This window comes from Danio rerio, chromosome 5, assembly GCF_049306965.1.
Source record: "Danio rerio strain Tuebingen ecotype United States chromosome 5, GRCz12tu, whole genome shotgun sequence".
In the NCBI taxonomy this organism is placed as follows: Eukaryota; Metazoa; Chordata; class Actinopteri; order Cypriniformes; family Danionidae; genus Danio; species Danio rerio.
The window spans coordinates 29,699,451-29,716,022 of record NC_133180.1 but is presented as its reverse complement, the minus strand read 5'-3'; the positions used below and the strand labels follow the sequence as shown (position 1 = coordinate 29,716,022).

Genomic DNA, 16,572 nt, shown 5'->3' with positions numbered 1-16,572 from the left:
GGTGATTTCAAATGAGTGATTTAATTCAATGGGTGTCAGTTCAAAATGACAAATAACAACATGTTTTACAAGAGTTAAAATTATGATATTGTGCTTTGCAGTGCAGTAAGGGTAAAAGCTTACCAGAATATAAAAATACTCCTAAACAGTACTGTACATGTAAGATACTGTATATTAAAGGACAGTATCAAATTAAATACATAACAATAACTAACCAAACCTTCGCCCTTTTCAGCTGTAAACCTTATGACAATAATTTTAAAATGCTGCTGTGATTTTAAAATCCTTTTACCGTCAGCTTTGATTATCTGCGACCAAAGCAGAAGATTTGCATTTCTCAGAATGAGTAAGCAGACACGTCCATGTTAAAGGCTGTGAGGCCGTTGTCTAGTCATCACTCATTATATTCAGGTCACCACAGGTCTCACATGGCGTCTGCTCGGGTGGCTGGAAAGCAATGTAGAATAGGACTGTTACCTGTTTGAGAGCTGTGTCTGCCGAGGCTCAGCACAGAAATGTCAGGTGTGTCCTCTGTCTCTGTGATGAAGAGACACTAGCTTATGGTTTATTCACTAAAGCTCTGTCAGGCGCCCTTATTCTCTCTCTCTTTCCTATCTGCATACATCTGGCTGTTTGACTTTGTTACTTGGTATCTTGCTGAAGCCTGAAGAGGAGTTCAGACCTTTTGTAATGGTATTTTAAGAAATAGTTCACCCAAAGATTTTAATTTGCTATTAATTTATTTACCCTTAGGTCGTACAAAATGTAGGTGCCTTTTCATCTTTCAGTAGAGCATTATATATGACTTTTTGTATTATGGCACTGGAAGCTTGTGCTCCTTTGCAGAGGCTGTGGATTAAACATGATATTGCCTAAAATAATTATCAGATTCTTGCACAGATAGATTTATAAAATCTTTCTTCTTTATACTGTATGTTTTCTTTTTGTTTTGACTCCAAAAGTGCTGTTAGCTGTTAATTTGCATTTTATGAATCATCAAGGGTCACAATTTTAGCTAAATCCCTTCTTTAATGTTTTGTTGAAGAAAAAAGACACCTACAACTTGGATGGCCTGAGTGTGAGTAAATTAACATCATATTTTATTTTTTGGTGAACTGTCACTTTAAGACAAACTTGATTTGTATTTTCAAGAAGCTTCTGATATTTTAAACAGAAATTATCTCAATTTAAAGTAACTTTTTTATGTTTTAATATATTTTAAAAATGAATTCATACATGATATTTCAGGATTTTAAAATAATTAGAAAAGTAACCACGTTGCCATCTTTGTATCTGCATCCGCTCATGCAAATACAGCTGTAATTTATAAAGGAGAAAGACTGAAATGTTAAGATTGTGTTCTGATGACATATTTTGTTTTAGATATTTTCATAGATTTTCAGTTGTTCAAACCAGAAAAAGAACAATACAAAGCCCTGACCCATACCAATTCAACAATGGGATAGTGCTTACATTAGCTGAAAATTAACAAATATACAATTGTACTTGTAGGTCCAAATACAAAAAAAAAATAATAATAATAATAATAAAAAAAAAAAATATATATATATATATATATATATATATATATATATATATATATATATATACACACACACACACAAAAATGGTCCAATAAATGGTGGTTACACCATCTTGACGCTTTAGGAATTTAAGTTGACAGACATAATTCCATAAATGCATTATAATATTTAGAACAATTGTGCTATATTTACCTTTATGTACTATTAAATATGTCTATTGTAAAATTATGCCAAACTAACTGATATGATGTTTCACTGAGAATTTCATATTTTTTAAACAAGATTAAACAAGAAAAAAAATCAACTATTTGTTACCATTTTTTTTGTTTCACTGCATTAAAATTCTTGCAATTTTCCCCTAAAAATTATCTTAAAATGCATTAAAAATAAACAAATTAGACTTGGTCTTCAAAATAGAGAATGTGTGCAAGTAATTTGTTTATTTATTTTGAAACTGTAACCTTTTTAAATTAATTTAAAGGACATGGACACAAAGAAATGAGCGTTACCAAATGTATACAAACATATAACAATACATGCCATATGTACAGCAAAATCCAATCATTTGAGATTTTCCACATAATCAATACAAGATTAACACCTTAAAAATTTCCCCTCCGACCCTCTTAATGAAAACCTCATTTTATCCAAATAGAGTAAAACAAGACATTGTTTCTCTAATCCACTGAGCATGAGTGGCAGGACAAGAATCCTTCCAATTTAGCAAAATAGCTCCATGTGCCAATAAAGTCGATAATTCTGCCAATAAAGCAATGATTTTACATTTTGATGAAGGCAACTGTATTTCCTCTAAGGTAACCCCAAATAGTGCCACCTGTGGATTTGGTTCTAGCTTGTGCTGAAGAATCACAGATAATTAATCAAATATTAACCGTCAGAAATGCTCTAAGTTAGGACAAGTCCAGAGCATGTTCTCAAGACATATTTTAATCAGCATTAAAAAATCAGACCCAATAGTGTCATATAACACTGCTTTAATTTAAAAGGGTCATGAAATGTGAAACCTAAATTCCAATGACTTGTTTTCACAAATAAAAGTTCAAAGTAATATAAAAGCACCCTAGAAGGTTCATATCTCAAGGCTTTCTTGTAACTCTAAAAACAGCCTAAAGTGAAGGCAGGCTGACAAAATGACAGGTTTTATAATGTTGTACTCCATGATGTAATAGTGGATAAGCCCCACCTCTACAGAAGATTCATAGCTACCATATCACTGCCTGTTTAGCAATGTTAATATGCAGAACTGTGAGCCAATCAAAGCAGTATTAGTCTACAATCTGCTATGCCTATTACTTCTGATGAGGGGCTCGGGACAGAAAATGGTTAATTACTCAAACCAGTTTTTTGATGTAGAATTCTTAATAATAACACTATAAGGCAGAACATCTCAAAGTCCAGAATCCAATCTGCATCTGGAATCAGAGAGAATTCAATCAGGCCCACCTCCAGTTCATATTAATGTTGATAAAATGGATGTTGATAAAATGTATATCAGAGATGTATGAGGAGGTATGCATTCATGTTGCTTCAGTCTTACACAGAACTGTTTTATTTAATTTGTAATGAGACAGTTGGATTTGTGAAGTGTAAAATTGACAAATGGCAGTATCAAACAAAAGTTAGTCTGCTGAGTAAAGACGGTGCCATTTCTCACATTAAACTGCTCTGTATTTTGCACCACATTACTTTTGACCCATCTTTGGTTGTGGTTTGTTGACACTTAAATTAAGTGTGACTTGTCATTTTGCCACTTCTGCTCTTGTTATCAATCTATTTTTAAATTAAACTCATAGGCCTGTACCCATGGTGGATTCAGGTGGTTTGGAAGACCCATCCCTTACTGACAAGGGTCCAAAATTTGTCCGATACATGAGCTCATTTATATTATTTTGACTGCTGTGCCATCGTAAATAATAAATATAACCTGTCTGAAAAGGCTTTTAGACCAAGCGGAATCCTGGTGTGACTTCAGTTAATCAATTTAGGCCAATGCAAACAATTATTTTTCATGAGTCCAACATCCAGCTGTGCAAAACAACATCTGACATAAGCAAATGAGCTTATTTAAGCATATTTCACTACTGTATTGTACTTAAATAGATAAAATATGTGAAAGTAACTTTTATTCTAAATCTCGGACATTATTCTTAAAAAAACATGACAAATAAATAAGTGTGAAGCACCTTTACAAGATATTCTAGAAAAATTGTGAAGCTCTAAATTATTATTATTATTAATATTATTATGTTTTTTTTTATTTTTCAATTGGCCAAATTCTGATAGGAAATGTGAATGTGCTGGCCAGTTTGTTATTTGCCTAATAAATTACACTAGGCTACAGTTTTTAATTTAAACTTTTTTTTTTCTAATAAAATATATATAGTGTAATACATTTGTATTTTAAAAATAATTATTTGTCATATTTCTTTATTCTAAAAATATGTTGGAAATATTTTTGGTACATCAAAAAGTATGATAACCATCCGACAAGCTAATTCAGCTAAAATTAGTGCTTAATGTCACCTACACTGTAAAAAATAATACCCTATATCTACTCAATAAAGTTGAGGGAACAGATCACAAGCAATATATATATATATATATATATATATATATATATATATATATATATATATATATATATATATATATATATGTGTGTGTGTGTGTGTGTGTGTGTGTGTGTGTGTGTGTGTGTGTGTGTGTGTGTGTGTGAGTGTAATAGGCTGTTTCAATTCACAATTCACAATGACTTTAGCCTATATAAATTCTGTTTAGAACATGGTGTTATCTGTTCTGACATACTGTGTGCAAGCATTTATAAATTTGACTGTAATATTATATAGTTTTGGTCTTGGTTGAGCCTGTGTATAAAAGAATTTTAAACATTTTAAACTGCCGTTAACTAATTTTGTGTCAAAGCAACAAGAAATGTGTTAATTGTATAGCCAAAAAAGACGGATGTTGTGCTAATCGTGTTAAGAGTTTAGGAAACTTGTTAAATGTACTGAAAAAATCATAGCCATATCATAGCCATTGTAAAAAAACTGTAAACTTAAATTAGCATTATTCTGTTAATGAATAATGTGACATAAGAACCTACAACTAAAGTAACTTGGTGAATTTTATGCAATATAGAGAATATATATTTAGAATTTAGCTAGAATTATATAAGCTTTCATACTTAAAGTTATCTTATCGAACATTGTTTTGCTTTCAGTTGTGATTATTTTCTGCTACTGTTTCTCTCATTGAAATATGTTTTAGTTCAAGATTCCTCTCCTTCAAGTGTCTCCACTACAGTACAGCTAACTAGTTTTATATTTAATGAAATTATAAATCTGTGGTGTTTCCGAAAGCCTGTCATTTTATAAAATAGATTTTGAAGGCTCTTACTCTTTCTTAAGATAGAATAATGTGACTCACCCACTGTACATCCACGCAGAACTGAGTCTGTCTCTTACTCAGTGGCTCTAAACTCCCCACATACAGTCTGTTATGTAAGAGATGTGTGTCTCTGCTAGCTGTCGGTGCTGTTGTTTTTGCACACTGAGGTGTTGTTATGTAGCTGACCACATTTGGTCAAGTGCTCCATTCAGATGCTGCGGATGAAATGCTCCACATGGTTTTGCAGGTTAGGTGTTCGTATTTTTAGCCCCTTGCCTACCTTTTTTTAAAAGTGTTTGTGCGAGCACTTTTGCCATTGTTCATATTTCATGCTGCAGCGGTTCGAGAAAGCTACACTGAATGTGTTGTTCCGCTCCAATTAAACATTTATGTTAATCTATGTAGATCCATGTAAATGACCAGCATGCGTGCGTCTCTGTGAGGGAGCCAGTGGGATTTCAATCACAAACACTGCTCTGTCTGCTCATACAATTATGCCAATGAATACCTTTTATCTCCGTTTGGAGAAGCCTTCAGTAGATCAACATGTTCTGCAGATGTTTACAGCAGTTGAAGTGTTTTTTATTTTTTTATTTTTAATGTGTGTTTTTGTTGTCTGAATCATTTGAAGTCAATGGACCTGTTTCAGTAAGGAGGTTCAACCAACTCAAAGTTTAAACTTAAACTCTTGAGTTGACTTACCGAGAGATTAAAATATCAGAATTTTTGGTTTCAGAACCGCTGATCTGAGTTAGGTCAATAAAGTCTGAGTAAACTGATTTAGAGTTAAGCTGCGTTCACACTGCACTTTTCTCCCCATAGACTTCCATTTATAAGCAAGCGAATGCGTCAGACTGGCAAGTTTCGCAGTTCGCTGCATTGGAAAGTTCAAGCTTGGTGAACTCTGACCTGCGAAATAATAATAATAATAATTCGTTACATTTATATAGCGCTTTTCTGGGCACTCAAAGCGCTTTGAAATCGCATCACATGATTGCGTGAGACCAATCGAAGTTCAAAACATGACATTTTTGGACAAGAATTTAAAACGTGGACCAATCACTTGCTTTTTAAAATGTCTAATCATCTTGTTTAATCCCACCCCTTTTCACAGCACCGTACCACAGAATTTTGCACGCACAAACTCTAATGGGACCGCAGCGTTAAGCACGTGTAACAGAGGCCAGCTAGTAAGTGCTGTGCAGGTAAACCTCAAAGACTGGCGGGGTTACATTGGTGCCATGACCCGAATGGGAGTGAGGTTTAGGGGGGGTGAGTGTAACGGAGGCCAGCTAGTGTAGTGCTTTGCAGGTAAATTCACTCCTCTGATCTCTAAAAGTGCTCTAGCGAAAGATGCTAGAGGCCATGGTCTTTAGCCTCCTTGGTAGAGCAACCGAGTATCATGCGGAAGGTCGCCGGTTCGATACCAGCTTGGAGCAGGTGGGGTGGCGTAGGACTAGAGGAATTAAACACGCACACCGAGACTATAAAAAGGCATTATCAATGGAGCGCAGATATTACGATTCACCATGGCAACATTTGAAAAACGAGATCAAATTTTTTTTTCTCCAGCTGAACTTGATGTGCCCATGCAAAGTTGTAGCAAATATGACCATATATTTTAAAAAAAGGCTACACTACTGCAAAACAGAGACAGCATGAAAAACATAGCTGTTCAAGTTAATGCGCAAGTTTAGTATTTAAATATTTAGGAATATAAAAAATAAGTAATTTAATGTGTGACATTTATAGACTTTTCAGTTGAAAAAGTGAAGAATTGGCCGTCATTTTGTAGATATTTCAGATGTAACTGCATTAAATGACATAAAATAGGCTACTGCATTTCTACAACAAATTTGACAAAACAAGAATGCATATATTTTTATAGATTTAAAAGTGCACTTGTGTGTCTGCCTTTTTTTATTGATCAAGTGTAGTAGTTGATATGACATTTAGAATGTAAGCAGTACTAAAAATAGTTTTTAGACTGAGTAATAATCCCATTAACCTATTTACAGTACATGTCCCTGTCAAATGTCAGTGAATTAAAGCAAACTATTCATCGTTTGCAGTAATATCAAAGGTAAAACTTAAAACTTTGCTATTGAATCTTATTGTAATTTCCCCTCAAAAAAGGACAAGCCATTCTTGTAACTTTGTTCTTTGTGTGACTGAAAAGTAGGTAAGGAATCTCAGAGACTATGATGAGAAATACCACTTTGTCTTTAAAAAGGGGGAGCGATAGAAAGATAGTTTGGAGTTTAGACAAAAAACCTGCTCCTGACAAGGTTAGGTTCACACCATGGTAACAGACTCTGAGTAAAAGTTACTTCTCTTTCAGAAACAGGCTTGACATAGCCTGCTTTCTCGAGTTTGACAAACCATTTTGAAACTGAAAACCCAGAGTTTCTCTCATTTCAGAGTTAGCATACAGAGTTTTCACTTAACCTTCTTTCTGAAGTGGGGCCAAGGTCAATGTCTCACAATTATTTTCCTTAAATTTTTTTTCATAACACATTTAAATCGATTTTAACATTTAAAAAAAAAAAATATATATATATATATATATATATATATATATATATATATATATATATATATATATATATATATATATGAGCAATTCCAGCGTTATGGATGTGACATTTGCAGTAAAAACTCAAAACATAAATCCACATAGAAAGTATCTGTTACGGTATGAAATTTTTACCAAATAAAAAAAAAACAGTTGTCATTTAAACACTGATGTGTTGTCAAATGAATATAAACATGTCTGAAACCATGGCATCTTTTTGTTATTTTGAATAAAAAAATTATAATTTAAATTACAACTTTTTTATCAGAATAAATGTCATCAGTATAGAATAAATCACAAATCCAATTGAAATTTTAAATTGGATTGAATATAACATTTAAAATGTACTGATGGTATCGCTGTGGTTTTATCTGAAATGTATGAATTTATGGCTGTTTTATATAGTATTGATTCTTTTGGTCCTCACTGACCCTGAATGCAAAACCAGTATATGGATTTTGAATGTGTTTTGAGAGATATTCTATCTGTAGTCTTTCCACATCTGTCTTTCTTCTTCTTCTTCTTCTTTACTCCCTGAACACCTCTTTTTGCTTTGAGGAAGCCCAAACGCAAAGTTAAATGTACAAAAAAAAATCTCAGTGATCTGATTCAACCTTTCCAAGGGACTTGAAAATCAAGAGTCTGTCTGAACTTTCTGCTCTGTACTGGGAGGTGAGATCTGACATCATCTGAAGGTGTACTGAAAAATATCAGCGAGATGGTCAGCTCTGTCGCTATAACGAATGCTAAATGTCAGAGACGGATGTACAGTTATAGCCAAAATTATTAGCTCTCCTGAGATATTTTTATTTTATTTTTATATTTCTCAAATGATGTTTAATGCATCAAGGATTTTGTTCACAGTATTTCCTATATTTTTTTCTTCTGGAGAAAGTTTTCTTTTGTTCTAATTTGGCTTGAATAAAAGCAGTGTTTAATGTTTTAAAAACCATTTTAAGGTCAATGTTATTAGCACTCTTAATCAATATATATGTTAATTGTCTACAGAACAAACCACTGCTATACAATAACTTGCCTAATTAACATACCTGTAATTAACCTAGTTAAGCCTTTAAATGTCACTTTAAGTTAAATACTATTGTCTTGAAAAATATCTAGTAAAATGTTATGTACTGTCATCATGTCAAAATAAAATAAATCAGTTGAGTTATTAAAACTATTATGTTTAGAAATGTATTGAAAAGAATCTTATTCCATCAAAACGGAATTGGGGACAAAAATATACAGGGGGGCTAATAATTCAGGAGGGCTAATATTTCTGACTTCAACTGTATGTGCGGGTGTTTTATTCAGAAATGAGAGCAGTTCATAGAGGTGGTGGGACTGTTTTACATGGCTTGAGTTAATCCACAAGAGACCTGCACTAGAGTCAGTGAGATCTGTTATTAGACTTTTTTGGCTCTTACAGGCCGTGAATTACATCTCCAGCAGGTCAAATCACTGTTCAGTTTTTAAGAGGAGAGTATAACCGCAGATACACAACTCTGCTTTTGTTTTAAAAGAGTCAGTGTTTAAGTTCTGCTCACTAATGTTCTGTAAATGTTTCACAGTGAGTCATTACATTTTCATTTGCTGGTCACATTGACTTTGTTGGTTTGTTTGTTCATTCCATTTGCTTGCTTATTGTTTTTCAATTTATGAAGTTCTGTGTATATGTGTGTGTATATTTGTTATGTATTTCATTTTATAAAGGCTTATTTATTTTTTTATTTTTTTATTCATTTTATAGTTAAATAAATTTAAGAATAATATCTAATGTCAGCTATAATTGATTTGATAAAGTTCGATATAAAATGATTTGATATAATATATATATATATATATATATATATATATATATATATATATATATATATATATATATATATATATATATATATAAAAACAGTTGAAGTCAGAATTATTAGCCCCGCTTTGAATTTTCTTTTCTTTTTAAAATATTTACCAAATGATGTTTAACAGAGCAAGGAAATTTTCACAGTATGTCTGATAATATTTTTTTCTTGTAGAGAAAGTCTTATTTGTTTTATTTCGGCTAGAATAAAGGCAGTTTTTAATTTTTTAAAAGCTATTTTAAGGACAAAATTATTATCCCCTTTAAGCTATATTTTTTATTTTTTGCGCGCGACACCAAGCTCTCGCCAGTGAGCGAAGAAAGCCTACATTTTACCATGCGCTTGATCCTCTCATTCATTATTCACCTGCTTTATTCTGCTCGTCGGAACAGTCATCTGTCACACTGCTTCTCTATTCTAAGACCACATTTTGACACATATTAACGCATATTGACAAACGTTCTTAAGTTACCATTCTAATCTTTAGTGACCAGGAAGCACTAGCAATTGAAAAATTATTTTAACCAACGAAGCGGCTAGTGAGAGCAGCTGTCTAACCCGCCACTGGTGAAATCTATTCACATTTGGCAGGTTGGCAGGTGTTAATGTCAAGCCCTGTGTGTGTGTGTGTGTGTGTGTCACACAAACACACACACACACATATATATATGTATATAATCTGATTGGCTGATAGCCGTGCAATATGCTGCATTATCAGCACTCGTACAGCCTCTTTACCCTTGTGTATTACTCCACCCACATAGATGGACAGCAGATCAATAGCCTTACTACAATTTGACAAATATTGCAGCTGTTGGACAACATAATGTACTTTTGAGGCTTTTTTTTAGGTGAGAATTTAGGTGTTTAGATTGCACCTATGCAGTTTTTTATAAGGATGGTGCCTGTTTTAAATATTTATAATCATCTATCAGCCTGTCAGAGCAGAGCAAAGATAGTTGATGTTCGGGCACAAGATGGTGACAGAGACTGGATAATACGTCCTTAAGGGGGAAAAAATCAGCAAAAAATTTTACATTTCAGCCGATCAAATCATCATAACACTGGTAAGTGACACTCCAAATCCATCTCCCTCTTCTCTGTATGTAGTGCTGTATTTATTCCATAGTTATCTATTAGTGTTTGCTTTGGCTTTGGCTTTTTCGGGGTTTATTATTGTGATCTCCCAACTGCAATGAAGAAATACAGTGAAATCTCTGTTAACTGATGGCATTTCATGACGTTCAGCCGTATAATCTTTAAAGGTGAGCAAAGTCACCCATTTTCTCATCAAAAGATGTTCAATCTTAAAAAGCAAGCAAAATCACCTCTTTTCTCATCACTTTGGGTATTACGTTGTAGAATTATTCAAATACTAGCTCTAAAGTGATGTTGGTGAGATAGCAACCGTTTCTGCTGTTCTGATCAGATGAATGGAGGAAGAAAGTAGTTCCTCATACAAAAGGATTTTTGAGACTCTCCATGTTTGATTCTCTTTTTTTATATACATGATTATGACATTGAACTGTTGTATAAATGCAATATCACACTTGTATAAGTGCGATATGGCTTTATATTATCAATGCAGAATGCATGCCTCCCATCAGTGCTGATAGACAGTCGTAATGCACTGCTACTCATGTGATATTGCTCAAATATATGATCTATGTATGTATGTGTGTTTATATGATATTCATTTTAATCAAAATATATGTACATAAAAAAAAAAAAATTAAATATAAAAATAAGTGTTTTAAAAAAAACTCAAAAGAGCATGCAAACTAAGGGGCTTTTACACAAGGATGAATGAACCAAACTACAAACAGGTCTAAACTAATCAAACAATTGTGATAACTGAAGACTGGAATGAAAGAGAAACAAGAAAAATCCAAATCAAAAGCCAACAAAGATTAGACAAAAACAAACAGAACTAAACATAACTTTGACAATATAAACGAGCACAAATGAAAGTTGATAAATTTTTTTGAATGATTATTTTTGTTTTATTCTCAGCAGTCCTCATCTCTGGATTTTCTTTTCACAGGTCTTGAAGGGCTCGAAGAAGCTGTCGATGTCAGTCTGTTCAATGGGGCGGATCCCAGGAGGTTATGTGACCAATCATGTGTACACATGGGTAGACCCTCAGGGCCGCAGTGTGTCTCCTCCTCCAGACCTGGTGGAGCAGCACAGCTTAGGGGGAAGACTCTCGGACCTCCACACAAACACTGAGAAAAAGGTCAGTGTTAAAGCTCCTATGAAGTGCTTTGAAATGTCCATTTTCTCATTTGATGCTTGACTTAATCTCCACTAAAAAAATTAAGGGAGCTTGGTACAGAGTAGCTCATTCCCTTTTAAAAAACAGCCAATAGCGTTTGTTTTTATCCCAGCTCTGCCAGTGAGAGTGGCTGAACTCGAGGGCATCAAATGAAAAACAAATGAGAAGCATCTTGAAGGGGGCAGGGCATGTCAGATACTAGAGAGCATTTGATTGGTCAAGATTTGAAGAGAGACTGAAGTATGAGGTGACAATTGCCGATCGATTTAGGTGGAAGTGACAAACTGTAAGCTTTGGATGTTCATATCAGTTTTATATTTTCTGAACACAATTTTTTGGAGCACAATAGCTAACAGACATCCTTAAAACTAACAGACTGAAATCAACACCAATTTTTTTTTATATATGTATTTCAATTTTACGGAACCATTAAAACATTGATCATCATCACCGCATATTCAGTGGAGCTCAAGTGATTTATAATTCAGTGTGACGCTGTAAAGTGTTAAACATCTGTGGCTTTATGTAAGAAATGACAGCTCGGAGAAGTGTAGAAATGATCCAAATGTCTCAGTGAGCACATTTTCATGTATGTCAATAAGGTGATAACTCACAAAAATCAGCTGATTAATATAACCTGTTATCCCAGTTTATATGCAAAAAAGTAACCAAGTAAACCGAGTTTACAAAACTTTGTGCAAAACTTACCGACATAAAACATAATAGTTTGCATATCTACATGTTGTCATGTTAAATTTATTAAGAATATTGCAAAGTCACCATCACCAGTATGTTTCCATCCAAAGACACGAATTAGACTTGAACGCAAAACTAGATTATCGCATAAAACATTTGCAAATAAAGCACCATTTCCACCCTATTGGTCAAACAGAACAAAATCGTCACATCATGTGATAAACTGGTGCCAAATATAAAAAACAGAAATTTGCTGTAGTAGGAGAAACCCCTGTAAGCCTTTTTTCTTAAATAATAATATACTTGTGCCTCAAAAGATGAAACACAATGAACACACTGTGGCTTGTAGAGCTATGATACCACTCTTTGTGAGCACAGCCGCTAAATACAGTTCTGTCAATAAAAATACTGAACCACTTTGGTGGTGGATTTTGGCTGAGGGATTTTAGAAAGTTCTAAACAACATTTTAGATGTTATGCAATGTGGACCATACGCTGGTTTGTCCACTAATGGGATTCCATCGTGCATATTTTTGTTATCACATGATCTGTTATAACAAAATCACATGAATTGTATGCCGTTACAAAATTTGCTTGTTTAAGTTTCGTTCTGTTTTCTTTATAAATCAACTCTTCACTGCCTGATTGATATACTATATAAAGTGAATGTACAAGAAGCACTGGATTAAATAACATTTTTCACACCATGTCTTTAAAAAATGAACATTTATTTAACTCCAGTAATTTCAGTGGAGTTTCTGCGCTAGCCTGCTGATCCTGACAGGTGTGTGCGAGTAAACGGCTTTTTATCTCATTTTATGCTTGAATAACTAAATAAACGCTATAGTCTATTTAACTGATTATATTTTTATTACATTACAACATCAATGCTGTAAAAGGAACCTGTAAAAAATTGAAAGAAGTCACAAACTGTTCACCGGAAGTTTATCGATATGGGAAGAAACACTAGCTGTGCATATACCCCATTATGACGCGTGTGCTGGTATTTATTCGGTAAATGTGTTTCCATTGTAGTTTATGCACATTTTTTCTAATCAAATAAAAAGTTTTTCATACTCAGTTGTGTGTATAAGCTTTAATGCACATTTTATGAATTTATGTGCATCTGTTTATTTCCATGTTTTTATGTGATAAATGCTCACAAAAATGGATGGATTTTAAAAGCTAATGGAAATCTTATGACTCATGTATTATCCTCTCAAAATACAGTATTTGTATTTTACCACAAGATGAGGATATTCAGGTTTATGCAAATGTTTGGGCACACCTGATAATTTTTATAATTGTAAGCCATAGCTCATTTGGATATATATTATAAGAACATATAGGAAAAAACAACCACATTTTAGTTCTGAATTAACATTAACCACACTAAAGAGAGGGTGCCCAAACTTTTGCAAAGCCTATTTTACGGTTTGATCTTAATTTCACACATCTCAATAATGCTACACTACCTATTTCTATCAAACACATGTAATTTTTAAGTTTTCTCTAGAAACCGAATGGAATTTCACTGTGATTTCTTATAAAGAAAGAGCACATTACTAAGCAGCCACAAAGGGGTGCCAAAACTTTTGCATAAAACTGCATATGTTCCTGTCAGACAGCACACACAAAAATAAACCAACTAAATCTGCCTTAGGGGCAAAAATCTAGCTGTGATCATTAGTTTATTAGTTATCTTTAATCCATTTTACTCTATTAAAGTAAAACTGGTAATGCGTTTACAAGACCTCATGCATTGTTGGCTTATTATGATATAATCTGCTTAAGAATGTGGATGTAAACAAAGTCAGGGATTCCTCTCTGCTGCAAACCAGCTCTGCAGGTTTTTTCCTCTGTAGGTGCATTAACACACACACATACACGCACACACATTCATCAGCTTTGTTCACTATGCCCTCTCACACCTTCATCCCAAATTCTGCCTCTTCAGCTAAAAACATCCAAAGGACAGCAGTCGCCCATCACAACACTGCCGACAAGGACTAAAACACTGCAGCCAAATACAATTCTGGTACTAAATAAAGCATCTGCCACGACATCGATAAAAGATTAACATCTTTTATCTCAGTGTACAAGGTATCATTAGAGGTTGAGGTTTTTCCCCTAATAGAGCCTAGGGTTTATTTTGTGTGTTTTGCATTTGCACAATAATTTAATTGTAAAACACGGTCCCTCCCCTGCCATCCAAAGCCATGCCTACTGATATAATGAAGGCGCACATTAAAGATGACAGTAGACAACCCAGTAGAACATGTCATTCACTATTTAGAAAACTTTACACTGCTCAATAATACTATTATTCTGAATGAAAAACTGTATTATACCTAGCACATTTTCAGTTGTGTAGTTTGCAAAACTTGTCATAATGTGCAATATTTCATGCATGCAAGAATTGCTGGTCTCACTATCTCACATGCCTTGTCCTAAAGCGACTGCTGTATGTTTAGTGGTTGAACCAATGTGAATATAAAACCAACTTCACCTCAGTAAAGCAGGCTAGGCAGAATAGTGCTATTTACTAATGTTCTGTTGTTAAACTAAATAAAATTCTACATTACTGATGCTGTAAAAGGCCTTATGAAATTGAAAATAGTCACATCAATCTTTCACTGGAAGATTTCAGTGGCTGAACAACACTTTTGTGCATATAACCCATTCGTAAAACAACACAATCTAAATAAGCTTTGCTTGACTACAATAGTTTTGAACCATAACATGTCTAAAAGAAATACTTCACCATGCTGTCATCCATCCTCCAGCGTGCAAAAGTAAATTTAATATTTATTCACGATTTTAAAAAGTTTTGACTGAGCATTTGTTTTTACTGGTAAAGGAATGATAAGAAAAAAGACATAATACATTAACATTAGTTAAGATAATAACATTAGTTTATGCACCGTGATTTAATGCAAACTAACATTGAACCTCTGTATTTTCATTAGCTAACATGAACAAATGCTGCAATGAATGTATTGTTCATTGTTTGTTCATGACATGTTAATAAATACATTAAGATTAAGTAATACAACCTTTTTGTAAAGTGGTACCATGATTTCTTGATGAAAATAACATATGAAATTGAATACATTCACTTATTTTCAAGAAGCAAACACAGTGAATGGCTCACAAAAACAACCATGGACCATCCAGGCAACAACACAGCATTCGGAATCAAATGGATGCTAAGTTTTGACGAATTCAATAATTATCAAATATGTAAACATCTGGCACCCTACCATACTCCTGGCACAATAAGGCGCAAGACGTGCTCGGTGCATTTTGTTGCTATTTTCAGACCAGCGCAACAGTAAATTTCCTGTTTTGCTCTGCGTTGTTTAAATATCAAAATTTTTTGTGCCACTTTGTGGACTCATGGGTGTGCTGGTCTATAAAGAAGAAGTGTTAAGGTGCAAAGTTGGCACCCAAATAGACCACGCCATAGAACAACTAAAATCTGGTCTAAAGTCCAGCATAGATTGCTTTAGTTTTGCACCTGTGCAGGCTTCAAATGCTTACACATTGCTTAATACACAAATTAAAGAATTTAAAATGTTGCAAAAATTATTATTTTCTACATAAATATAAAAACTACTGCCTCCATGCTTTCTGTAGCTCAGGGTGTTTTTTTTTTTTTATCCACTTGTCGGATTTTGAAGATCTCTGCATCATCAAATGGGGCATAAGAATAGGACGTGTGTTTGTATATAACGTTTTTTGACCACACTTAATTCTTATTGTTTATGTATTCATTTGCTGGAAATTAAAACTCAATTTAGAAATAGTTTTAAAACAAATCTTTGCTCTTAATAAACAAAATTAATATTTAGGCTAATGGATGTTATTAATGGAGTGAATACAATACTGTTTCCTTATCCACGAAAGTGAAGGAGAAAAAAGAAAAAGTAAAGATAAAGTAAAAAGGCAGAATGAAGGAGGCTCGTTCTTTATCTTCGCACTGCAGATGCTCCGTTTTCTCACTAGTAAAGTGTTCAGTTTTTCCAATTTCTTTCCATGTAAATAGCAAATGCGCCATGGCACAACGCAACTGACTCTTAAAGAGAATGGGAGACGAGATTGATTTAATGCACGTTATGCTCAAAACTTACCCATAACTCATTAAAATAATAAGCACAACCCTGTTAGACCATGCGCTGGGATGCAGAGCGTATTTATCTGTTTTTTAAATAGCAA

The 16,572-nt window shown here is 33.6% G+C and overlaps 1 protein-coding gene across 1 annotated transcript in view; it reads left to right on the top strand.

The window, feature by feature from the left end:
* whrnb (whirlin b) overlaps positions 1-16,572 on the top strand; it is a 116,683-nt gene that overhangs the window by 23,103 nt on the left and 77,008 nt on the right. Inside the window, exon 2 of the mRNA XM_021471607.3 lies at positions 11,428-11,619. Within this exon, the coding sequence (XP_021327282.2) occupies positions 11,428-11,619 (192 nt within the window). The remainder of the gene's footprint in view (positions 1-11,427; positions 11,620-16,572) is intronic.